General features: G+C 37.0%; 6 protein-coding genes and 1 pseudogene across 11 annotated transcripts; 6 read left to right on the forward strand and 1 right to left on the reverse strand.

The window, feature by feature from the left end:
- The first annotated feature begins 315 nt into the window (after nt 1-315).
- LOC106391634 (polyglutamine-binding protein 1) lies at nt 316-3,024 on the forward strand. The gene is made up of 12 exons (XM_013832325.3): nt 316-566; nt 661-695; nt 787-862; nt 939-1,017; nt 1,100-1,278; nt 1,354-1,431; nt 1,553-1,706; nt 1,780-1,972; nt 2,119-2,199; nt 2,334-2,450; nt 2,541-2,592; nt 2,707-3,024. Exons 1-12 carry the CDS (start codon nt 462-464, stop codon nt 2,860-2,862), a joined length of 1,305 nt encoding a protein of 434 aa, XP_013687779.2. The 5' UTR covers nt 316-461; the 3' UTR covers nt 2,863-3,024.
- Nucleotides 3,025-3,599: 575 nt separating this feature from the next.
- LOC106391635 (uncharacterized methyltransferase At2g41040, chloroplastic) lies at nt 3,600-5,523 on the forward strand. The gene is made up of 7 exons (XM_022701545.2): nt 3,600-3,898; nt 3,979-4,097; nt 4,211-4,351; nt 4,571-4,652; nt 4,729-5,037; nt 5,125-5,229; nt 5,306-5,523. Exons 1-7 carry the CDS (start codon nt 3,728-3,730, stop codon nt 5,432-5,434), a joined length of 1,056 nt encoding a protein of 351 aa, XP_022557266.2. The 5' UTR covers nt 3,600-3,727; the 3' UTR covers nt 5,435-5,523.
- Nucleotides 5,524-6,899: 1,376 nt separating this feature from the next.
- Nucleotides 6,900-11,108, forward strand: LOC106391637 (UBP1-associated protein 2B). 6 transcript variants are annotated; one of them, XR_002658180.2, is made up of 3 exons: nt 6,900-8,338; nt 9,086-9,144; nt 10,805-11,108. XR_002658180.2 is itself a non-coding variant. In XM_048755220.1 (2 exons), the coding sequence occupies exon 1, from the start codon at nt 6,993-6,995 to the stop codon at nt 8,322-8,324; it is 1,332 nt and encodes a 443-aa protein (XP_048611177.1). In that variant the 5' UTR covers nt 6,900-6,992; the 3' UTR covers nt 8,325-8,338; nt 9,086-9,495. The 6 variants fall into 6 exon arrangements, 3 of the variants coding, with proteins under 3 accessions (XP_048611177.1, XP_013687783.1, XP_022557268.1); XR_002658178.2 differs by lacking the exon at nt 10,805-11,108 and adding an exon at nt 9,830-10,052; XR_002658179.2 differs by lacking the exon at nt 10,805-11,108 and adding an exon at nt 9,852-10,052.
- Nucleotides 10,812-11,913, forward strand: LOC106391638 (ABSCISIC ACID-INSENSITIVE 5-like protein 3). The gene is made up of 2 exons (XM_013832330.3): nt 10,812-11,549; nt 11,662-11,913. The coding sequence occupies exons 1-2, from the start codon at nt 10,812-10,814 to the stop codon at nt 11,740-11,742; spliced, it is 819 nt and encodes a 272-aa protein (XP_013687784.1). The 3' UTR covers nt 11,743-11,913.
- On the reverse strand, nt 11,820-13,135 carry BNAC04G56850D. Its single transcript, XM_013832333.3, has 3 exons — nt 12,688-13,135; nt 12,460-12,607; nt 11,820-12,276 (listed from the first exon to the last, which is right to left on the reverse strand). The coding sequence occupies exons 1-3, from the start codon at nt 13,060-13,062 to the stop codon at nt 12,029-12,031; spliced, it is 771 nt and encodes a 256-aa protein (XP_013687787.1). The 5' UTR covers nt 13,063-13,135; the 3' UTR covers nt 11,820-12,028.
- Nucleotides 13,136-13,856: 721 nt separating this feature from the next.
- LOC106391640 (transcription factor bHLH106) lies at nt 13,857-15,578 on the forward strand. Its single transcript, XM_013832334.3, has 2 exons — nt 13,857-14,276; nt 14,866-15,578. The coding sequence occupies exons 1-2, from the start codon at nt 13,983-13,985 to the stop codon at nt 15,334-15,336; spliced, it is 765 nt and encodes a 254-aa protein (XP_013687788.1). The 5' UTR covers nt 13,857-13,982; the 3' UTR covers nt 15,337-15,578.
- A 4,818-nt stretch (nt 15,579-20,396) lies between these two features.
- On the forward strand, nt 20,397-23,613 carry LOC106394112 (annotated as a pseudogene).
- Nucleotides 23,614-25,611: the final 1,998 nt, after the last annotated feature.

Below are 25,611 nucleotides of genomic sequence, written 5' to 3' on the forward strand. Positions count from 1 at the left end.
ATTAATGGAATAACATAAATGGAATGTAGAAGAAAAAAACATAATTAGATCCATTATATTCATTTCTCATCAAATTTATGGTAGAATAATATTTTTGTTTTTGCATTTTATCTATTATGGAATCAACCATTCTAAATCATTTCATTCCAAATATTTGTTGAAATCTAGTTGCAGCCTAATGTTCTGAAAAGGTCAAAAAATCTTTGCTTCAATTTTTTTTTTGGTTCAAATGATCTGACTGTTCTTTCTCTTGTGGATGGTTATTTGATCAACCATTTTAAATAAACATGGGCCTTAGTTAATGGGCCTAACTGCTTTATCGCGGGAATTAAAATCTAGGGCTCGGTTTCTCGCTCTCTCTCTCCGCGACTCGCAGTTTCTGGTAGAATTTGATCGGAACGGTGAAGGAAAGCTCTGTTTCTGGGTTTCTCGAATCGGAGGTTTGAGCTTGAACTCAAATAATGGGAGAAGAGCTTCAACAACAGCAGAACAATTCATCTACTTATGGCTATGGAAGCTCGCTAGACATTGAGTCTGCAGCTAGTAACGCTCTTCTTCGCGAACAAGTTTGTTACTTTTTTGCTTCCTCCGATTCAATTTCAAAACTTTTATTCCCGGGTCAGTTTCTTGATTCGGTGTTGTGTTTTTTTTTTCTAACAGGAGATTGAAACGCAGAAGATCATACAAGGTCAAAGGTTCTGTCTTTTCTCTTGATTAAGACAGCATCTCGTGTCTAATGTGTTCTTGTCTGAACAATTTTTTGCTTAAATGTTTTTTTTAATTCAGAGAGGCTGGAGCTTCAGTAGATGGAGAAGATAACACTGACATTCTTCGGCAACGTGCTGACCCCAATGCTCTTAAGGTTTCTTTTGATTCAATGTTCCCTCTTGAAGTTTTCAAGAATCTAATTATTATTATATATTCGTTTTCTTACACAGGAACATTTGCTGAAGTTCACTGCACATCACCGTGCAGAAACATCATCAAAGCGTGGGAGTGTGAGTACTTGCGGAGAAGGTTAGTTTTCATCAACCATTTTGGGAATATTCACTAAAACCGATTTAGATACTAATTATTTATTTATTTTTAATCATTCCAGGTAATGTGGATGTTGGGAATGGTTATGGTATACCTGGTGGAGCTGCGTACGCAGGCCACTCCGAGATCAGTGAGAAGCCTGAACCTACTGATTATCTGCCTGAATATCTCAAACATAAATTAAAAGCCAGGGGGATTCTCAGAGATGGTTCTGGTGCTGTTACATCCAACGCTCAAGAGGTAATTATCCTTTCTCTTACACTGTAATCTTTTATGTTTCCTATGACTTAACCATGTTTTTCTTCTCCTTTCCAGGCATCATCAGCGGGTAGTTGGAATAGACAGACAAGCTCACCTTTTCAGACAAATGCAAACACCTTACCATTAGGATGGGTATGAATATACAGACAAGTTCACTATCAAATGGATTATTTTTTAAATATTAATGCTCAAGTATGGCCACTTATGGGTTTTATAGTTGTTAAGGCGCTTAAACTTGTTTTGTTACATTCAGGTAGACGCGAAAGATCCAGCTAGTGGCGCTACATATTACTATAACCAGCAGACCGGGGCAACTCAGTGGGAAAGGCCTCTCGAGCTACCTTCAAGCGCGCCGCCACCGATGCCTCCTAAAGAAGAGTGGATTGAAACACTTGATGAAACATCTGGTATGTGTGATTGTGGTTAGCTCTCTACTACTCCATACGCTTATCACTTCATCTCTGACACCTTAATGCACAGGTCATAAGTATTACTACAATACAAAGACACATGTATCGCAATGGGAGCCTCCAGCTTCTTTAAAGAAGCCCTCTGCCACAAACACTAATGGGAAGAGGGAGATTCCGCCCTCTCAGATGCCGAGATGCAGCGGATGTGGTGGCTGGGGAGTGGGCCTTGTCCAGAGCTGGGGTTATTGCGCTCACTGTACCAGGTCCGTCCATTGTCTTTGCTATACTTTTTGAGTTATATTGCTTGCTGCATAGAGACTCTCTCACTGTGTCTTGCTTCTTCTTTCCTTGTTGAGTCTTGTGTTATTACAAGACCTTATTAAACAGACTTTGTATATATGGGATGCAGAGTTTTCAATCTCCCAGAGCAGCAGTACTTGGCATACGTCACAAATGCAAGAAACTCTGGCCAAAACGATCCAAATCAGAGGTTAAGTATCTCTGTTGAAAAGATTGTACCAAATCATCAACATGAAACTACATGTAGTAGTGAACCAGGAGGTTCCTGTGTGTTAGATTTTGCGTTTCATTTACTCTTTGTGGTTTAACTCCTTTCTTACACAGGTCAAGTTCAAAACCTCCGGTGAAAAAGGGAGTAGGCAAAAAACGTGCGCATGCGGAGGATGGTGAGGTTGACCCAATGGACCCAAGCTCGTACTCAGATGCTCCACGTGGTGGCTGGTATTGTCCATAACACACGTTTTAATACGATGAACCAAGCTTATTATGATCCTAGGAGGTTTGATCTGTGATCTCTTCTCATCTTTGTAGGGTTGTTGGACTGAAAGGAATGCAACCGCGAGCCGCTGATACAACTGCCACAGTAATGACCCACTTGTCCTTTTATTTGAGAAGCATCTTAACATATGCGGTTCATAAATAGTTAGAAGAAATCTAGTTGCTAACTGATGAGATGGATGTGTGTGTGTGTTTTCAGGGTCCTTTGTTTCAACAGCGGCCGTATCCATCACCTGGAGCTGTTCTGAGGAGAAACGCAGAGACGGCATCATCGCAGAAGAAGAAACCAGGCTCTCATTTCACGGAAATCACAAAGAGAGGCGATGGAAAAGATGGTCTTGGTGATGCAGATTGAAAGAGAGAAGAGAGAGAGAGAGAGAGAGACACACTTATTCTTGCCCTGTATGTTTGCTTTTCTCCATATAACATGTATGACCTTGAGAGTAGTTTGTTTACTGGTCTGGTCTAGTGTAACCATACTTTAAATGTGAATTAGCAAAGCTTTCATTTCATAATCTCTAGCAACTTATTTTCAGGATCTGTTGTATTTTCAACAGTAGGCTTGCGGGTTTGGTTTATTCAGTTCGGTTTTTGGTTAGTTTGGTTCGAGATAAATCTTACCGAACTAACCCAAAATAAAGTTCGGTTAAGTATTCGAGTAGTTCTGTTTTCGAAAATTTTACCATTGCAATTAGTTTAATTTTGTTAATATTTCGATAAATTCAGTTAAGTTTGGCTAGTTTGATTATTAAGGTTATTTCGGTTCGAAGATTGGTTAGTCCGGCTAGTTTGATTCAGGTTTTCAGTATAATTTAGTTAAAAAATTTTAAAGAAAACTGAAGTAACATTGATGAACCGAACCAAAAACCGATTTTTTTTATAAAAAAGACCACTGAACCAATTGGAACTCCTAACAAAACTAACCGAAAATTTCGGTTCGGATTATTCAACAGTCTCCAAAACAAGTATCGTATATCATGTGGACCCAATTTAGCCAAGAGTTGTAATAATAAACACTCAGTCATTGTCCTTTTATTCATCAAGTGGTTTGGTGAAAACGAGAAGTATATGCGTCACCTTTTATTTCGCCTTAAAAGAATCTCCACACACATTTTCTGCTTTCATAACTTTCTTAGATGAAACGCACAATCTACTACTCTGTTATAAATTAAAGCCAAAGAAGCATCTCTCTTGCTCGTTGACTCTCTTAAGCTTCTCTTATGGCGATGGCTTCACTAACAACTTCTTCTATAGCTCTCCTCAACAAGTCTTTATTACCTAACCGCTCTTCCCTCTCCTCCTCTACCTCTCTCTACCGATTCTCTTCTCCTCCTTCCTCTGTTCGTTCTCGTTTCACATCTGCCTCCATACGCGCCGTTGCTCTTGAACCGGTTAGCTCCTTTTCTCTTACTCTTAAACGATTGAAAAAGAGAACTCTCTCAGTATTAATCATTCTTGTAATATTTTTCAGGAACTAAATGAAACTCCAAGTTCCGACATAAAAGAAACTGAAACTGTGGAGACACAAGTGTTCGCGTGTCCTGTTTGTTACGAGCCACTTATGAGGAAAGGACCTTCAGGTATCAACCTGTAAGTTCCCACCTTACCTGATTATAATGTTTGTTCCTTTCAATCTGTTTTTTTTTTTGCTTCTCTGTTAAATTTTTTTTTTCTTTTTGTTGTTGTTATTGTAAATCTTGCAGACAAGCAATCTACAGGTCTGGTTTTAAGTGTGGACAGTGTAACAAGACATACTCTAGCAAAGATGAATACTTGGATCTAACTGTTACTGCTGGTTTTGATTCTTTCAATGAAGTCAAACCCATTACAACAGAACTCTTTCGGTATTTTATTTTGATCATCTGAACTGTCTTTTCTCGGCTATGTCCTAATTTTCAAGAAATCGATAGGCGGTAACTAGGCGTTTTATATGAGATTATTGATTAGTCCGACGACTAGACCAATTTTTAAAGCCTAGACAGATTCTTAAGAAAAATTGTTTCGTTTATGCTCGATTTTCTGCTTAAACTGATTTTTAGAACACTGTTTGTTTGTATGTTTAGGAGTCCATTAGTATCATTCTTGTATGAAAGAGGTTGGAGACAGAACTTTGCTCGAAGCGGTTTTCCTGGTCCTGATGAAGAGGTACATGGAACCACCTTTTTGTTCTTCTTCCTGCATCTCATGAGGTATAATAATAATATGATTCAAAAATTTGCAGTTTAGAATGGCTGAGGAGTACTTCAAAGAAGCAGAAGGTGGAGTTCTTGTGGATGTCAGCTGCGGAAGTGGTTTGTTCTCAAGAAAATTTGCAAAGTCTGGCAAATACTCTGGCGTGATTGCTCTGGACTACTCTGAAAACATGCTTCGTCAGTGCAATGAGTTCATCAAGAAGGACGCAACTTTTGATAGCTCGACTAACATAGCTGTTGTGAGAGCAGATGTCTCTCGCCTCCCTTTCCCTTCAGGTTCTGTTGATGCAGTTCATGCTGGTGCAGCATTGCACTGTTGGCCTTCTCCTACAAATGCTGTAAGCAAAATCTTTTTTTTTTCTTAAATTTTTGATCATGAAGCTTGTTGTGATATGCTTTGTTTTTTTGGTTTTTGTTGTTTCAAGATTGCTGAGATATGTCGTGTTCTAAGAAGTGGAGGTGTTTTTGTTGGGACAACGTTTCTAAGATACAGTCCTTCAACTCCCTGGATTATCAGACCTTTTCAATCGGTAAAGCGAATGATAAGAATCATTCTATTTTGTATAGAGTTTGGATGTTTGTAATTAGTTTGGTATTATTTTGCAGAGGATTCTGCAGAACTACAATTACTTGATGCAGGATGAGATCAAGGATGTGTGTACAACATGTGGTCTCACAGATTATGAAGATATTGTTCAGGATTCTTTTATAATGTTTACTGCTAGGAAGCCATAGAGATATGCTCTTTGCTACCTATTCATGTAATTTGTTGTATAGACACAGAAACAAAAGTTGTTATAGTAATAAAGAAGGAACATGATATATAAAACTTGCAGAGGATGAGAGTATAGATAGTGAATCCATATCTTGCAAAACCTGAATATAATCTATAGGTAATGAGTTTTCTTTTTTAAATGGATAAAGTGTGATTAGTCTAGCATATGCTAATGTTCCTTGCAACTTTAATCACATTACTAAAACAAATTTATTTAGCTCATAAGATAGAAGCATTAAACTCCAAGGTTTGCAGTTGTCAACTCCAAGGTCAAATGACAATCAGGAGTAATAATACAAAAACCATTAAAGATGATGTGTTTTTTATTATAAAACATTTTTATTGTTTTAATGCATTTGTGATATGATTGTTGATTTCAAAATAAAAATGAGTTTTTCCTACCATATATCTAAACAAAGTATTTCTTAAAATTGCTTATCATAGCTACCAGTGATCCGGGATTTAATAGTGCATTTACTTTGTTTATAAGTTTCAATTTGAAAAGCAGAAAGATTTTGACCCGTTTTTTCAACGCGTCAAATTATTTATGGTTGACAAATTATAGTAAAACTATAAATTTTTTTTAAAAAAAATGTTTATATAGTCTACATTTAAATTCATATAATATATTTAATTATTTTTAGGTGAGATGAACTTTGGATGTTTAAGAAAATTTTAATATGTGATATATTCCTTTTTCTTCTAGTTTAAAGCTAAATGAAAAATCATTTATTAGAAATGTTATTTTCTGTTTTATTAGAATTTTAAAATATTTCGATTTTGATTTAATAGTAGAAACTGAACACTTATTTTTGAATGTGTAAAAAAAAATAATCACATAATCTATAGTATCATATATAATTTCAAAATTATTTTCATATAAAGAATTAATATGTGTTGTGTTGTTCTTTTGTTTGAATTTAATTAATTGAGTCTGCACAGAAAGTATTATAACTAAGTTTTGTTATAATCATATCTGAAGTGCATCCACTATGTTAGTTACGATGACAATATAGACTATCACACCTACAAAAAAATGTATTCAATCCAAATCATATGTGAAACTATATAAGGCAATTTAAACTTTATTAAGATATTGACATTTGGTTATTAAGGAATATTATTTGTTCAGATCTTCGAAATTTCTCTTCAAGATAATGTAGACAATTAAATCTAAGGGGATATAAAAAACTGTTGTTTTAATTGTATCGATAAAAGGAAAATATAATTAGAATGAGATGAATCATTCTGATCAGATCAAACCAAAATTGTATCTGTTAGCCGAGTCTTTATACAGCTTCTGCACTTGCATGTTTCTTCTTGTTAGAAACCAAAGTCAACTCACATGTTATATGGGCCTGAAAGTCCAGTTTATGTCAGGCCCAATACTCTCAAAATGGGACGAGTCTCTTCTTCTCTCTCAGGAGACAAATGATACTTCAAATTCAATTTGGGGGAAGAAACTTGAATTTGTAAACCCTAGAAGACTCCTTCAAACTCAATCCAATCAATCTCGCCATGGCGGATAAGAAGAGGAAGCTCGAACCTCAATCCAGCGACGCCACAGAGTCGCCGCAGAAGCAGCAGCTCCAATCCGAAAACGGCGGCGAAGAAATCATCATCACAGAGATCCACAAAAACGAAAACGACGACGATAGAGACGAGAATCAACGCCCCGATGGCGAGGACGACGACGAAGAGCCAATCGAAGATCTCCTGGAACCGTTCTCAAAGGAACAGCTCTCGATTCTCCTCAAGGAAGCTGCGGAGAAGCACCCCGACGTCGCCGATCGGATCCGGATCGCGGCGGACGAGGATCCGGTTCACCGCAAGATCTTCGTCCACGGGTTCGGATGGGACACGAAGGCCGACGCGCTCATCAAAGCGTTTAAGCAGTACGGAGAGATCGAGGACTGCAAATGCGTCGTCGACAAGGTCACGGGACAGTCCAAGGGATACGGATTCATCCTCTTCAAGTCGCGTTCCGGCGCTCGCAACGCTCTCAAGCAGCCTCAGAAGAAGATCGGGACTCGTATGGCTGCGTGTCAGTTAGCTTCCATGGGACCTGTTCAGGGAGGGAACTCTGTGGCGGCGGCGGGGGCGACGTCTCAGCATTTTAACCCTGAGCACGTGCAGAGGAAGATCTATGTTAGTAATGTTAGTGCGGATATTGATCCGGAGAGGTTGTTGGAGTTTTTCTCGAGGTTTGGGGAGGTTGAGGAAGGTCCGTTGGGGCTTGATAAAGCTACTGGGAGGCCTAAAGGTTTCACTTTGTTTGTTTATAAGACTGCGGAGAGTGCTAAGAAGGCGTTGGAGGAGCCGCATAAGAGCTTTGAAGGCCATGTGCTGCATTGCCATAAGGCTAACGATGGGCCTAAGCCTGTTAAGCAGCAGCATCAGCAGCAGCGTCGCCATAACTCTTATGATCAAGGTTCGCGTTACCGAAGGGATGATAACGCTGGTTACGGTGCAAGTGGAGGTCATGGGCATTTCTTAGGTGGTAATGGTAATAACCAGGGGTTGAACCCAGCTATTGGTCAGGCGATTACAGCTTTGTTGGCGTCTCAAGGTGCTGGAGTGGGTATGAACCAAGCATTTGGGCAGGCTTTGTTGGGGACTTTGGGGGCGCCTAGCCCAGGAACTGGAGGTGGAATGCCAAGTGGCTATGGTGGTCAAGCGAATATCACACCAGGGGTGTTTCCTGGGTACGGTTACGAAGCTAGTTTTCAGGGAGGTTATCAGACTCAGCTTCCTGGTCCTGGCGGTTATCAGACTCAGCAACCTGGTCAGGGCGGTGCTGGAAGAGGGCAGCATGGTTTAGGGTATGGTGGTCAGTACATGGGTCAATAGATGTAACCTCTCAGGTATAATTACATCTGCAGCTTCTTTTTGATGCTCTGTGTCTGTCTATACCTGAATTTTGGCTCGTTTCAGTTTTGTTTTGAAGCTTGTATATCGAAAGACATGGTGTTTTGTCAATGTTTTTAATTAAGTTAACTCTCAGCTCATGTTTTTCAGCTAATCTTTTTGCAATTTTGGTGTCACAGACTTATAAATTTGTTGTTGTTCTCGGTTTTGCACCAGTTTTTATTGTGAAACTCCTTTGTCTTATTTTCTCAATTCGTTGTGCAGATAGTCCTAAACAGTGTTTTTAATATTGGCATGGTGAATCTTCTGAAGTTATTAAGGAGCTGATGCAAATGGGAGTTGTTTAGTTTTGGGATGAAATGTTACTCTTTACGTTTCTACAAAGGCCATGTCTCTCTTCAAACCTTTCAAGAAGTTTTAGTTTTACCAACTTTTTTAAGATATTCCAAATAAGCTACTCTGTTCAACAACTTTGGTCGTTGTTTTATCTTTGTGTGAACGATTTCGTTTGTAAAAGTTATACAGTGTTTATCTTTACGCTCGGTTTGGATTCGTATTTTTCTTTTATTCGTTTTATCAGACTCTAGTTTTTATTGTTTCTATCTATGTTTCCCGGTTTTGTTCCTTGGTTCTCCCGTGAACTTGATATTTTGGGCATACTATGTTGCTGAAAAATGAATGTATATTGCGTATAATCTTGTTTTCCGCATGTGATATTTGCTTAAATCTTACCCCTCTCGCAGGTATTTTTTTGACTGAAGGCTGAACGGTTCATCATAGAATGTCCTACAAAATCTGACAGGTTAAACTTTTACCAATCCCAATTCGCTGAACAGAAAAAAATGGTGAAGCAAAAGCGTTTTCTTGTCTAGCTCTCTATGTTTAAAGCTTGAACAAGTCTTGCTGTGCATCCTTCAAGCTTTGGGATTGTTATAAAATTAGCGTTTATTTGATGTCCTTAGCTTTTCTCTTTGCTTGAAAAGCATATATCTTGAATCGGTGCCAAAGAGTATGAAAGTAGGAATATGCAGCCTCTTACTATTATTCTGTTGCATTATATGAGCTCTGGAATGTCTTTTCAATTTAAAGATGAGTATAGCTATTGTTTAATAGTGAACATGCATTCGAAATGTGTCTTTTCTTTGCTCCGAAATGCTTCCAGGTCTTGAACTAATGGGTTGTGTATTTAAATGTGGAATCAAGTGCTATCTATGACTAGTTCCCTAATGTTGAGTTGAGATTCGTGATAATCAATGGATAGTTTCTCTCTCTAGTTGTCCTTTAGACCACCGCTTGGTTAAAATTGCATCTAACTTGTCAAAGCTTATTGAACACTTGATTCTTAAGAGAAAGGATAAGAGTCTCTGTGTGTGTGTGTGTGTTGTTCTTCTCTCTGTGACTATGTTCTCATCAAGTTCACCAGAAGGGGTAGACTCTTGATTGTCCTATTCTTTGTTACACTAATGTGTAATGTGTTATTTGATAAGAATGAATGCATTTGGGATCTAGTCATAAATAAAGAAGGGAAAGATAAGAAGAGAAGCAGAAACACGTGGGGGAACATCCCAAAGAGGAAGCACACGCGGATCTTCATGCAAACCCCGATTGTCTTCACCAACCCATGTGGTCCCTTCCTCCCTTTGTCCCCTTTACTCTTTTTACTATACAAATGAATCTTTTTCCATCAGATAAAAAGGTTATTTTAAATTTCTTGACTTTATACTTCATTGATAATCTAGAAAAGAAGTGCATTTTGGTGTGAAACTTATGAAAGAGAAATGACAAAAGTCTCGAATATGAAGTAAAGTGATTATATAATAAGTAGACAAACTTTGAATTTTTGTTGGATAAAACCAATGTACAGGGTTTATTATTCCAAGGGAATAAACTTGATATCACGTTTCCCTTATTGCTTATTCTTTTTTTTTTTCCGGTATAATCTGAAAAAGTAGCTTTGTATTGAAGATTTATTAAGGCACAGTTTCAACTTCTAGTGTAACGGTTTCGTTCTTATGCATAAAGGCTCTTCTTTTCTTTCTCTCTCTCCCTATCCATTCTCTCACGTGGGTAAATTAAGGGGAGAGAGAGAGAAGAGAAGAGAATGTATATTTTGGTTTTGTAATCTCTCCCTTCTGCACTGAACAAAGGTTTGCTTCAGACCCCAACACTTGTACACAGAGAATCCAAGTTCCTTTCTTCTCTTCGTCTGCTTCTCTATCTCCAGTTTGTTCCTTTCTTCACTGTCTCCTGTCTCTGTTCTTTCCCTTCTTATTTTGTGATTTCTAAGTATAGTTATCTTGAATGCTGCATGCAACCCCCTGTGATTCTCACAGTCTGTTCTGCTCGCGGCAATGATGCCTTTTGATTTATTGGACATCCTCTGTAGTTAGGTGTTTAGATCAACCAAAGTTTCTAATTTGCATGTCAGATAAACATTGTTTTTGTTTCCCTGTTTTTATAAGGTGATACATGGGTTCTCTTAGAGGAAACGTTGAAGAGCCTATCCATCAGTCCTTACCTAGACAAAACTCTCTCTACAACTTAAAGCTCCATGAGGTTCAAAACCACTTGGGAAGTTCCTCAAAACCGTTGGGAAGCATGAACCTCGATGAGCTTCTCAAGAGTGTCTTGTCTGCTGAAGCTAATCACCCACCAGAAGAAGGAACAGAGGAAGGGATCACTCGTCAAGGAAGCTTGACTTTGCCTCGAGGTCTCAGCATAAAGACAGTTAATGAAGTTTGGAGGGACATTCAACATGGTGAGAGACTAGATAATCCTAACAAGCAGCCAACACTCGGTGAAATCACACTTGAGGATTTGTTGATGAAAGCTGGTGTGGTGACTGAGTCAATGACAGTCCCTCAAAACGTTGTCAACGTAGCTTCAAACGGCCAATGGGCTCAGTATCCTCAGCAACAACACCAAGGGTTTATGCCATATCCGGTCTGTGACATGCAAGAAATGGTGCCTCCAACGGCTCTGATGATGGGTGGGTTATCTGAAACACAACAAGTGCATGGGAGGAAGAGAGTGGCTTCATCAGAAGGAGAGTTTGTGGAGAGGATTGTGGAGAGGAAGCAGAAGAGGATGATCAAGAACAGAGAATCTGCATCACGTTCACGAGCTAGGAAACAGGCTTATACTCAAGAATTAGAGATCAAGGTTTCAAGCTTAGAAGAAGAAAACCAAAAGCTTAGGAGGCTAATGGTAAGAGAGAGTCCCCATCTCTTCTTGTTTACTATGTTGTAGTTTCTGTTTAATGGTAACCATTTTAATTAAGTGGTTTCTTTTTATATTGAATATTTGATTTTGATGGCAGGAGGTGGAGAAGATCCTTCCAAGTGAACCACCACCGGAACCTAAGTGGAAGCTCAGGCGAACAAGTACTGCTTCTTTCTGATCTTACAAGACTCTCTTTCTGTCTGTCTTTCTTGTTCTTCTTTGTGTTGGTTCATATTAGAGAGAGATACATCTTTGTTATATGTATATTTTGTATACTTATATCGAAACAATGTCTTAAATTACATTTCCTTTCACAGCTGGTTTGAGAAAGTATGAATTTGACAACTGATTCCTAATTTGTAATTACTATGCTGATGCAGTGTCTAATCAGTTCTGTAATATCACTCTGCATCATGTTTTTTTTTTTGTGGAATGCAAATCAGATCCTAATGAATCATTTCTCTTTAGAAACTCTCGTCCCCTGTAAAAGGCAGAAGGTGCTTATTGGTTGCCTCTAGAGTTGGGAGTTTCACTCTTGTTGGCTCAGAGGAGGAGCTTGAAGGAGAGAAGAGTATAACACTTGCTTCAGACATTCCATTGTTGAAATCAACCAGAGTCTCTAAGGTGTATATGCTCTCCCCAGCTGCATAACCACCCAACAGTTGATAAGATCTGTCTGATTGGTCCATTGTCAAACACATATCTTCTGAACCTATAACATCATCAACCAACCAATCAATTTTTTTTTTATTTCTTGAATTGTCAATATATAAATACATTTACTGAAAAAAAACAGTTTACTAAAACTCAAAACCAACAAAGAGTTAACTAGTAAAGAAATGCACGGTCTACGAGTCCAGAACCTCTTAATCATTCTGAAAAACTCAATACTTACAAGCGGCGAGTTCGAGCTGAGTTTGATAAACGAATTCAAGAACGGCAGAGACATCTCTCTCGAATTCTTGAAACGGTCCGTCTTCGAAGTCTATCTTCCTTAGCTTACATACTCCTTCTCCCAACTCCATCATCGCACCTTTATGATTCTACAAAACATTCATTTCATTACACAATCAAAATGTGAATGAAAGAGATAGAGAGGGAGAGAGAGACTTGGAGACTTTACGTTGTTAAAGAGATGGTGGAATCCGACGGCACACTGAAGAATCCCATGGAACAGCGTTCGAGCTGGCTCCTCAGCTCGAATCCAGAGTGCTTCCAGCGCGTCATGGCTTTTGTAATAATCTCTCTTGTTGAAGAGAGAGACAGCTTCCTCAAAGTTCCAGTTCTCTTCATTATCGCCTTCTTCGAAGTTGTCGTTGTATCTTACGATGGATCTTCGACTGAAACTGACGCGTAATGGACAGAGTCTTGTGGAGGTGAGAATCGTTGAAGCAGTAGTAATAGAGAGTGGAGAGGAGGGAAGCGAAGAGATGAATGAATAAGGTGGAAGAAGCGTACAAGAAGAAGGAAGCTGGATATGTGTAGGAGATGCAGCCATGAATGTTCTACTCAAAGTCAAAGGTGGAGAACGAGGAGACTAATACTGCATGGTTCTGGTTGATCCCCTGCTTCCGCCATTTTTGTGGTCACCGTTTACTAACAGTTTAAACATTGGGCTATATTTGGGCTTTTATAAATCCTACAAGGCCCATTATTTATGGCGTAGCAATTTTTTTTTGTGATTTACCTTCTTCTTTGTTATCTTACTTGCAAAGTCCGGACTCTTGCTATCATCAAACTAGTACATTTTTTTATCATGACATCTGACACTCAAAAGATATCATAAAATCTAAATCAATTCTCATTGCAAGATCTTCTTGATCAGATCTTAGGAATAAAAAATACAAAAAATTGTATCTTAGGAGTTGGTAAGATACTCTATAAATACTTTTATGAAACATATTTATTGTTGAGTAGTTTTCATTTATTTTAAAACTGTTCTATAACAATCATAAAATAGAAATAGCATTTATCTATAAATAGAAAAAAAATATAGCATTCATGTGTTTTAGACGAATATATTAGAATGAAATTCACTTCTATTTTCGGATTTTACTTTTGAGAACAAATAGAGGTGAGTTGAAGATCTTTGCCACCTCTAATACCAAAAAAACAATGAACTATACAGTATGATAGAGGGTGCTAGAACAATGACCTAATTAAGTACCCTTCAAAAATATTCCAAACTCTAATATCAACTTTTTCCCCACCAATATGATTTTTTTCCAAAAAAGCAATTTTGTTTTTGTAAAACACTATTTAAATATCAACGTCATATTAATAAAATATTAATCTACAGTACCCATCTACTCTCTCATTTTACGTATATATAATCCATCTTTTAGGACAGAACCCACCGAAAGCTCCACAAACTCCATTAAAAACAAAACAAGGCGGCGCAAAAGAAGAAGCAAGAAGATGCAACCAGAGACCTCAGATCAGATGTTGTATTCTTTCCTCACCGGAAACGAAATCCCCGGGGGAGGATTCTCCGTTTCCGGGGACTACATGTCAACTATGCAAAGCTTATGTGGGTCGTCTTCGTCGACGTCATCTTATTACCCGCTAGCGATCTCAGGCATAGGAGAAACGGTTGCTCAAGATAGAGCTCTTGCTGCTTTGAGGAATCACAAAGAAGCTGAGCGAAGAAGAAGAGAGAGGATTAATTCTCATCTCAACAAGCTCCGTAACGTGCTCTCTTGTAACTCCAAGGTAATCTAAATTTTAATTCTTATTCATATACTTTTTATATGGCTTATATGTATATAAATCCATACACATCTTTATACATAAATACGAGGGTATATCTTATCAATCAAAATAAAAAATTTAATGGGTGTTAGGGTTTTGCATCTTCAATATTACATTTTTAGAAAAAAATATTAAGTTCCGTTCGATTTGGTGTTATTAGCTCATGAATACTATACAGTTTTCATGATATCTTCTTATAATTTTTTTAGTTTGAGTTGAATCTTTTTAAACTTGTGTATTTCCTACTAACACACACATGTGTTAACAAATATGATACATCGTTGTCATCTCTACAAAGATCAATGTTTTTGAATATTCAAAACTTGGGAGTAGTGAAAAGATATATAAGACGAGGAAGAAAACTAAAAGCTTCATTGCTTTTTTTTTTATTAGAATCTCGTTGGGATGATAGTATATCACTTTTTGGGAAAGTTGTGAAGCTTTTTCAGTTTATTTGATATGATATGAACAACTTCTTGATCCAAAACTCAGAAAATGTTTTTTCTATATATCTAAAATATTCATTTGTAATTTCATGTTTTCATTTCAGACAGATAAAGCCACACTGCTAGCCAAAGTAGTTCAACGAGTCAAAGAACTTAAACAACAAACCCTAGAGATCACTGACTCCGACCAAACCCTTCTACCCTCAGAGACTGACGAGATTAGCGTTCTACACTATGGAGACTACTCAAACGACGGTCACATAATCTTCAAAGCATCTTTATGTTGTGACGACAGATCAGATCTCTTGCCTGACATCATGGAAATTCTTAAGTCTCTTCACATGAAGACACTTCGAGCTGAGATCTCAACTCTTGGTGGTCGAACAAGAAGTGTTCTCGTTGTAGCTGCCGACAAAGAGATGCACGGCGTCGAGTCTGTGCATTTCTTACAGAACGCCCTCAAGTCGCTGCTCGAGCGGTCAAGCAAGTCTTTGATGGAACGTAGTTCTGGTGGTAGTGGTGGAGGAGAACGGTCAAAACGTCGTCGTGCGCTGGATCACATCATAATGGTGTGAGATGATGAGAGTACACTAAAAAAAGTCTTTACTTGATTTTTACATATAGGGTATGATCATAATTAACTTGGTTATAATTACCAAAGCCTTTTTTATTTTTCCTACTTTATAAATGTTCTATGGTTTTAGTTATAAGTCGTGGGAGTGTAAGCAAATGTTGTAAGTAGGTTTGGTGTGTTCTTTTTCTTTTCTTTTTCAAGAAAAAGAAAAAGAAAATATATATAAAGAATATTTTCATGCTATTTTTCCATTTATTATTTTGTTTGAGTTGTTGGTGTGAGGACTACTAGGGTTTTGAGATATGTGAGAATATTTGTCGACGTAGGAGAATCTAATAACAGGTGTGATTGGTGAAGTCCAAAGAAACTAGACTTTGATATATTACATTATATATGTGCGAATGTGTATATAAGTACATGGTGAATAGAAGTCTATGTTTGTATGCTGTGAGTTTCGAAGACCCTTATGTCACCTTTGTCCCCAAATGAATCCAGTCTCCCCTCCCTTTCTTTGTTCATGTCTTTCTAAATGTGTACATTTGACCACATTTTTCAATCCGAAGAATATAAACAGGGCCTGATTTTCTTTCTTATTTATATTTAATAAATTATATAATCCAACTTATTTTATGCATGTGATTGTGACGAACTACTTTACTGATAGTTAGTTGAGATTTAGCGAATATTTAGTCTACGAGTTTATAAAGTAATAGGGCATAGCATACACACACATGTATAGATGTGCTTAAGCATTTCCCCATTGGCACTAGACTTCGTCTCGACTCCTCTAGAAATATATAAAATATGGGCTATACAAAAAAATGGTACGTATTCAAATCGTATAAGCTTTCCTAATAGCATTCTATATGTAAGTGCGTATTTATACAAGTAAATATGTATAAATACGTGTGGGAATATATATGTTATGATTACCATAAAAAGAAATATATATGTTATCTTCCATAACGTGAACATTTTTTACATAACACGAGCATTTGTATTGCCCCCATAAAATGTTATTTTAATACATTTCTGAACATCTGTTTAGCTGGGGATGAATAACCTAAATGGCATATTCACACACTGATTCTTTGTACATATATATATATATATATATATATATATATATATATATATTGGCCTAGTGGTTGAACAATTCCAGTGTAAGAAACTATACGTTTTTTTGTTTCAAAAATAGGACATATGGTGATGGTTTAACCAACTCGATATTCAAACTAATTAGTGGAAACCAATTTATGGTGTTCTAACGGTTAAATGATTCATTTTAAAATTACAGAAAATAAGCATTCTAATATGTCTCTTCATTTTAACCATGGTTGGTTATTATGTGTGTTTTAAATCACAAGAATATATAAATGCTCACAAGTTTGGAGATTATTTTGGTTTGAGATCTCCTAATAGTAACTAGACCTCCTAAATGGTAATAAAATGTAATATGGAGAAAGAAGGGTGACAATGTGGGATTAAAGGAAGGGAGGCGTGAGAAAAGGTCACTGACAAAAGGAAGGAAAATTGATGGGCCATTGGCTCTATGAGACAAAAAGGACCGACTCTTCTCATCACTCTCCCTTTTATAATTGTTTCTCTAATCTTTTTGGAGAATTTGAGAAACGAATAAACTAAGAGAAGAAGAAGAATAAAAGGTGGAGAAAGTTTGTCCATGGAGCGTGATAGTTTTGGGGCAGCTGGTGTCCCCTCTATACTCAAACCTCTCGACCAAAAAGTATGATTTTATAGAAACCTTTATAGCTTTGGCACTATTTTATTATCATTAAAGTTATATTTGTATTCAACTCAATACAATATAAGAAAATGAACCTTCAAGTTCTAAAAATTCATTTTGAAGTTTATGGGTATTGTGACAAAAGAGGCAATCATTAACCTCACACGTTAGTGTCTCATTGTGTGAACATGTGCATCCCCCTTACTTATCTTACCACACAATTTTGACCATCCTATTTCCTTTTTGAATATAGCGAATATTTCTTTTGTGTTTTTTACTTCTATTTTATTTACATGTCACTAAGAAGCTAATATGAGTGATATGTCAAATGTGTTTTTGTTTTTACGTGTTCTTGTTGTCTTCGGTCAAATGTTCTTGTTTAGCAACACTGACAATATTATGGGAACCTTTTCACTTACTTCGGGGTTTACCGGAAATTTTGAATCCCTAAAATACTGAAGTAGAAACCTCATCAGCATAGTATTGTATCCGTTTTAACATTTAAACTAGTTTTCTGTTGGTAATGTTTCAAACAGCTTCTACAAAAAATGAGCTATAAACTATTTATTTGGAATTTCTATACAAAATTTTGGTGTTCTATTTGTCACTATATCAAGCTTAAGTGTTGAGCTTTGAATTATGTAAAATTGTAGCATGGCAGAACATACAATCAAGTTTTTTTAGTGTGTGCTAAACATACATAATCATGTCAACACCTTTTTATCATTGACCTAATTAAAGCTTTTCTTCTTATACAATTAAGTTAATATAATTTAATAGTCCCAATCATATAAGACTACTATGAACGTAAGCAAAATATCAAAAAATTATTAAATCGTAGATATTTTAAAAGGAAAACAAACATTGGTTAAATTAGTGTCTATGAAAGATCACAATGGTTAACAATATATTTATATTATACCCGCATATAAAACTCGTTTATGTATGCCTGATTATTCTATCAAGAGATACACTATGTTTTATTTTTTTGTTCTTTTTGAACATTAAACTATGTTTTATATGTTTTTTTTTATATCCGTGAGGGATCCAAGACGGTAAGCCCAGACTAATCTCCACGAGGCTTTTCATCCGGGCACGCACAGTTATAGGTGGAAAGGTGGCCAAAGCGACTCGAACCCAAAGCAGACACTCCAGCTAGAGTTTTATTACCACTAGACCAAGAGCTCATGGTTCTTATATGTTTTATATGTTTCTCCAAAACTTTTGATAATCTAGATAAATATATGCAACAGTCATTTTAATATAGCTTTAGGGCTTAGTCCGAGGCTTTACTACTTATAAAACTCAACTCTTGAGACAATCACTAGTCAACAACACATATCTCAGTTTTCTGTGGTATGGATCAGTTTTTATTTTCTTACATTGCTCGAATAAATGAAATGATCAAATTGATCTTTTCAATACCATTAAACTCTTCAATGGATTGATATAATAAAAACAAACAGACAAAAAGAATTAGAGGACTTAAGCCCATCTAAAGAAACTTGGACCCCCTTCATAGGGGTTTTCAGGGAAAGGCCCAAATTATAGATTTGAGTAGAGCAGTCCATAGTGACAGTGACTCCGACATGACAACTCTTGTCACAACTCTTATAAACCTCCAAATAATTTAGGGGAGCTTTGGTTTTGAATAGACCTGGACCAAAACTTAGTAGAAACATAGGCTTTTTTTTGTAATAACTCTTTTTTAAACTGAACTTTTTACCGAAACTGAGTGATTACATAGTTTTTTTTCCTATTGTGAAAATCAGTGAAAAAATACATTAATAGTATTTTGCCATCTTGGTATTGTACAATGTACATGTCTGCTGAATTATTGACTTGGCTCTTCTCTTGCTTTTTTTTTTTCTTTCTTTAACACTTTGCTTTTGCTTCATGTACTGTCTTTACTTGACTTTTCCTTGTGTTTGGTACGAAACTCAGCTTCTCTCCTTCTTCCCAAATCTTTGCGTGTGGTCTATCTTCCTCTAATCTCTTCTTCTTAATTCTCAATCTATTAACATGATGATTGTCAAAAGATTGTCAGATTATACCACATAATTATGCTCTTCCTGAGAACTAACTGATCAATCAAACCTTGTTTTGTGGTGTGAACCAAAACTCTTTAGTCTTGTTCACTTCTCAGTTCTAATAAACTCATGGGGATCTGTAATGGTAAACCCATCGAGCAGCGATCAAGACAGAGCCGCCGCCAAGTTTCCGCAGAAACCAATGAAACCAGCGAGGTGGGTCTGAACAAGAGCTTCGGGTTCTCGAGACACTTCTCTACACACTACGAGATAGATGGCCAGGTGGGTCGTGGAGACTTGGGGTACACTTGCTCTGCCAAGGGTAAAAAAGGCAGCCTGTGTAGGCACCACATTTACTAGATAGGCAAATTTGATATGTAAAGCAAAAAATTACAAATAACATGAATAAAAAATACAACAATATAATATCGTAGTTGGAAAAAAACTAGGTTGAAGCAGAATCGAGATTAGATCTCTTTCCTTAATTTTTTAAACGCCCGTAGTGTGCCGGTTTGATACGTTTAAGAATCCAGGATACAACTGCCTATATCTTCAGTCTCACAGCACTTGAGAACCAAAGCCTATCAAACCTATTTTTATGTTATACCCTCGGACACACAAAAAAAAAAAAAATAGGAGAAACTGGTTTTGTTTGTCTTGGATGTGTGTCTCTAGAATGAGAAGAGGAATGACTATTATATAGTCAGTAACCAAACCTTACGTTTGTCATAGACCAAACCGTAAACGTTGGCACAAAATGGAGATTCTCATCATAATTATATGGATGTGCATTTAGATGTAGGTTACAAAATCATAATCAATTTTGCATTCATACCTCCACTACTTCACATTGACCAATTTAATTAGCAAAGATATTTTTTTTTTCTTTATTTTATTCAAATTTTATTTACCACAAAGTTTTTTTAAAAATAAAGACAAATAAATTAAGTAAATACTAGACTAACAAGTCTAAATTCTTTATTAATTTCTTGAATCATTTACCAAATTTCAAAACCTGAAATTTAGGTTTGGTCCAAATATCTTTCTTTCTCAGTATAAACAAAGTTTTAAACTTTGCTTTATTTTCTCCATTTTATTTACAAGAAGATTCTCACCTCATATTTCTAATATGAATATTTTACAAATACTTTTACATTAGTCTTTCATTTCTCATTCAAAACCAACTCCGATTTTGACACACGAGTACACTACTTCATAGTGTCCAACATCTGGTTATTCCGACGAACGTCTTCGTCCGGAAACTTACCAAAAAAATGGTCTTAAACCATATCGTCAAAAACGAGTTCCAACAGCCTGAAGGGTCAAGAAGTTGCTGTTAAAGTCATTCATAAAGCCAAGGTTTGCTTCTTTTATCTCCTCGAGCTACTCGTTTTGGACTCATTGCTTAGTGTTTTTCAGTTGATGAATGCACTTATGGTCGAGGATGTTAGCAGAGAAGTTAAGATAATGAGCGCTTTGACTGGTCACAAGAACTTAGTCCAGTTCTATGACGCGTTTGAAGATGATGAAAACGTTTATATTGTCATGGAGTAAGTATATATATACATCATTTCTCTTATCTCATTTGTTCGTCTTTTAATAATACAATAATCTCTTTTTTTTTTTTATTCAGATTATGTAAAGGTGGTAATCTCTTTGAGAAAATAATTGAAAGGTACTAAATTTGAATGCTCCTTGTCTGTACTTAATTGTGTTTTGATGTAACTGACTTTGTTGAGCTTGTATCTCATTAGGGGTTGCGAATACGCAGAAGATGATGCTAAACAAGTAATGGTTCAGATTCTTTGTAACGCCCCGACCGCCCACAGCTAATGGGCCACCCACGCTCGCTCTCTCGGCCCGTGGACCCCATCTTGTCCGACTGTCGGTCCGTTAATTTTTCCAAGGCTCGAAATCATTGTTTACTGACCCTGCAATCACCACCCGACCTTTTCCCGTGCTTTGGCCTCACTCGCACGCTATCGCGAATCACTTCCCGATAGGTCACCCATTTTTCCACTACTCCAGCTCAAGCACGCTTAACTCTGGAGTTCTTTCAGGATGTGCTCCGGAAAAGGTAAGTCAACTTTGATGACATAGGTAGCCAAATCAATTCTCTTAAGCCTTTTCACATATCACAACTCGGGATGTTACATTCTTAGTGTAGTAGCTTACTGTCATCTACAAGGTGTGGTTCACCGTGACCTCAAACCAGAGGTACTTTATATAACCCATGATAATGTTTAGTATCAAGGTCCCATCACATTATCACTAGTTTTTAGGTATGTGGGTTCGGTTAGTTCGGGTGATTAGTTTGGTTAGACCTAAATTTTGCCAAATTATAACCTGATATAAAGTTTGTTTCGGTTCTTGGTTAGTTTGACTTTTGAAAATTCTATCGAACCTAACCCAATTTTTTTTAACTTTCGGTTACATTTTGCTTTAATTTTGTTAAAATTTCGGATACCTTTGTTTAAATTTGGTTAGTTCAGTTAGTTCGGTTTGGGTTTTTGCTATGATTTGGTCTAGCAGAATCGAAAACCGATTTTTTTAAACCTACCGAATCGAACTGAATTCCTAGCCGGAATGCAACAATAAACTGTTTTTGTTAACGCACAGAATGACTTCCACTTATGTTTCTTTCTATTTGTTTGTTTTCCTTCCACAGCACTTCCTGTTCAGCACTAAGGACGAGACTTCTCCTCTAAAAGCAGTTGGCTTTGGTTTCTCTGCTTATGTCAAGCCAGGTCAGAGATGTGTGAATAATGACCCTATCAAACCCATCTCAATGTTATGTTTGACAATGTTTTGAAACTCTGCAGACGAGAGGTTGAATGATATTGTAGGAAGTTCTTTACACGTAGCTCCTGAAGTCTTGCACCGTGCATACGGGACAGAGTCTGACATGTGGATGGTTGGAGTGATGACTTACGTTCTTCTTTCTGGCAGTAGACCCTTTTGGGCCCCTACTGAGTATGAACTCTTTCGAGCTGTTCTTAAGACAGAACCTAGTTTTGAAGAGGCTCCTTGGCCTTCACTGTCGCCTGATGCTGTAGATTTTGTGAAAAGATTGCTACACAAAGACTACCGTAAGAGATTAACTGCGGCTCAGGCTTTGTGTAAGTGTATAGCACCAGAGTACTTATATTATGAACATGTTACATGTGAAGAATTGATTTTCTTTGTTCCTCAGGTCATCCATGGCTGGTTGGCTCTCATGAAGTGAAGATACCATGTGATATGATCATAACAAGCTTGTAAAAGTGTATATAATGTCAACTTCATTGAGAAAGTCAGCTTTAGCGGTGAGTTAGATTATAAGAAGCTTTTATGTATTCTACTTGACATGTTGAGCTTAATGGATTTTTTTTTCTCTCATGGTTACAGGCTCTTGCTAAGACAATAACTGTACAGCAGCTAGCTTATCTGAGGGAGCAGTTTACATTGTTGGAGCCAAGTAAAGATGGATATATCTCCATGCAGAATTTCAAAACAGTGAGTTCCATCTACCTCTTCTCTTTTCATTAATGGTTTAATTTGTTTGATTCTTGATTTTTTTTTTTTTTTTTTCATATTAATCTCAGGCAATCTTAAAGAGCTCAACTAATGCTATGAAGGATTCAAGAGTCTTAGATTATGTTCACATGGTAAGAACCGAGGCTATAGTTATATCATTGGTTAACACGCACAGCGTGGTTACGAGTTGTTTGAGAAAGATGGGAATAGACCCATCATGACTGAGGAACTTGCGTCGGTATGAGTTTTACACACTTTCTATCTTATTCACATAGAGAGCGACTCGTGAAGAAGGAAACGTAAAACATATTGGTTGTGAATGGATATGTGTTTTTTAACTGCAGGAACTCAGACTCGGGCCATCATCAGTCCCTATGCATGTTGTACTTCAAGATTGGATAAGACAATCAGATGGAAAGTTTAGTTTCTTGGGTTTTGTCAGACTACTACACTCAGACATTACAGAAAGCTTAGGAGGAGCAATGAGATTGGAGCTAGATGAGAAAAGCTGCAACTAAGGGCCTGTTTGTTTCTCCATCTGGATGAGCCATTTGGATGAAGATGAGAGTTTCGTTTGTTTAGGCACTAAAAGTGCAACTCATTCAGATGGATCATCCGGATGACTTTTGGAAATTTAGGCTTAATTTTAAAGTCCATTCAGCTGAACCAATTTGGATCATTTGAATGGAGATGGTTCATTCAAAATGGTATAATGTCTATTATACCCCTAATGTAATTCACAAATTACAAACCTAAACATAATATCATTTTTGTCACAAACGAAAACTGACAAAACTACAAAAACACTTTTTCCCGTGCTAAAAACTACTTTTTCACGCAAAAACCCCAAAATGCATTTTCCCGCTAAAATTGCAAAAAAAATGTTTTCCCGTCAAAATTGCAAAAACGTGTTTTTCCGCAAAAACCGAAAACATGTTTTCATGCCAAAATCACAAAAAAAATGTTTTCACGCCAACACCCCAAAATACATTTTCCCGTCAAAACACAAAAAATACGTTTTCCCGCCAAAGTTGCAAACCAAATTTTCCCGCCAAAATTGCAAAAACGTGTTTTCCGCCAAAACCAAAATATGTGTTTTCCCGCCAAAACTAAAAAATGTGTTTTCCCGCCAAAACCGAAAATTTGTATTTTCCCGTCAAAGCCGAAAAATCTCGTTTTCCCGCGAAAATCGTAAAAATGTATTCCCGCCAAAACGTGTTTTCCCACCAAAACCGCAAAACTCGTTTCCCGCCAAAACCGCAAAAACTCGTTTTCCCGCAAAAACTCATTTTCCCGCCAAAACCGCAAAAACTCGTTTTCCCGCCAAAACCGCAAAAACGCGTTTTCCTACCAAAACCGTAAAAACGCGTTTTCCCGCCTAAACCGCAAAAGCATGTTTTCCCGCCTAAACCGCAAAAGCATGTTTTCCCGCCAAAATCGCAAAAATGTGTTTTCCTCCAAAAACACAAAAATGCGTTTTCCCGCCAAAACCGCAAAAACGCGTTTTCCCGCCAAAACCGCAAAAACGCGTTTTCCCTCCAAAATCGCAAAAACGCGTTTTCCCGCCAAAATCGCAAAAACGTGGTTTCCTCCAAAACCGCAAAAACGTGTTTTCTCCCCAAAAACGTGTTTTCCCGCCAAAACCGCAAAAACTTGTTTTCTCGCCAAAACCAAAAATTTGTATTTTCCCGCCAAAACCGAAAAATATCGTTTTCCCGCCAGAACCGAAAAATATCGTTTTCCCGCCAGAACCGAAAAATATTATTTTCCGCCAAAACATAAAAAAGATGTTTTCTCGCTAAAACCAAAAAAAACTTGTTTTCCCGCCCAAACCGCAAAAAGAAAACTTGTTAATTTTGAAATAATTCTAATGTAAATATATTAAACTAAATAATTAAATGTAATATAGTTAAAATTAATATTAAACATATGATTAAATCAACACAAGGATATTTTGGTAATTTCTTTACTAAACTCATTTGAATGGAAATGAAAATAAAGAAACAAACATGAGATTCATTTAGATGATTCATCTAGATTAACTATGTGGATGGACAAACAAACAATCACAAAAATCTGAATGGATCATTTGAATAGATCATACAAATGAATCATTTGGATGGAGATGGCAAATGGTGAAACAAACAGCCCCTAAGTGTTCATGTGTAAGGATTTAAGACAAAGATTCGATAACTATGTCAGTGTGGTGTGTATGAAACTCATTCCTTATCTCTTTAACCATGAACAAATAATAGACACGACCTACACGTTTTGTCCTAATATAAAACGGTACAAAGAAAGAAAAAGAGGATGCAAACCAGATCGATCGCTGTGGACATACTAACATTAAATGGGGGCATGTTCAGTAACTCTAGCATATGATAGAGGACGACGCAGCTGTTAAGTACGTCTCCTAATGTTGTCAAGTTTGAACTTGAGGTACTAATCCTCTTTCTCCTCCATTTTAGCATAAGCACACACATTCATGTCTCAGAATGGAGTTTGCCTGCATCTCATTCTCATGTTGTTGTTTCTGATGTGTTTTAGTGTCCGTAGCCATTTGGAAGTGGAATAGAAATAGAATTAATCTTGTACAGTTCAAATGTCAATATGAGAATCTCTCTTTGCTTTGGCTTTGGCTTTGGCTTGATGATGATGATGTTTGTTGTTGATGGTGAAAAAGTTGTATAAAACTCAGAGAGAGGGTCCTCAGTTCCTGTGTTTTTGGAGCTACGTGCTGCTTTTCTTGCTCAGCTCCGACTCCTCTGAATAAATAATCAAACCGGATCACTTGAAGAATAATCCCCACGTCTCCAAATACAAGTATAATACCAGGAGCAGCTGCTTTGTGGGAAAATAAGCATTTAATTCCTGAAATATTTGAAACCGGCAATTTAAATACCAAATTATTGCTCGCACGCTTTTATTCCCTAACTATTTGTTGACTCGGCAAATTGATACCCAGAAAAGTCAACCGTTAAGTCAA

This window comes from Brassica napus, chromosome C4, assembly GCF_020379485.1.
Source record: "Brassica napus cultivar Da-Ae chromosome C4, Da-Ae, whole genome shotgun sequence".
Lineage (NCBI taxonomy): Eukaryota > Viridiplantae > Streptophyta > Magnoliopsida > Brassicales > Brassicaceae > Brassica > Brassica napus.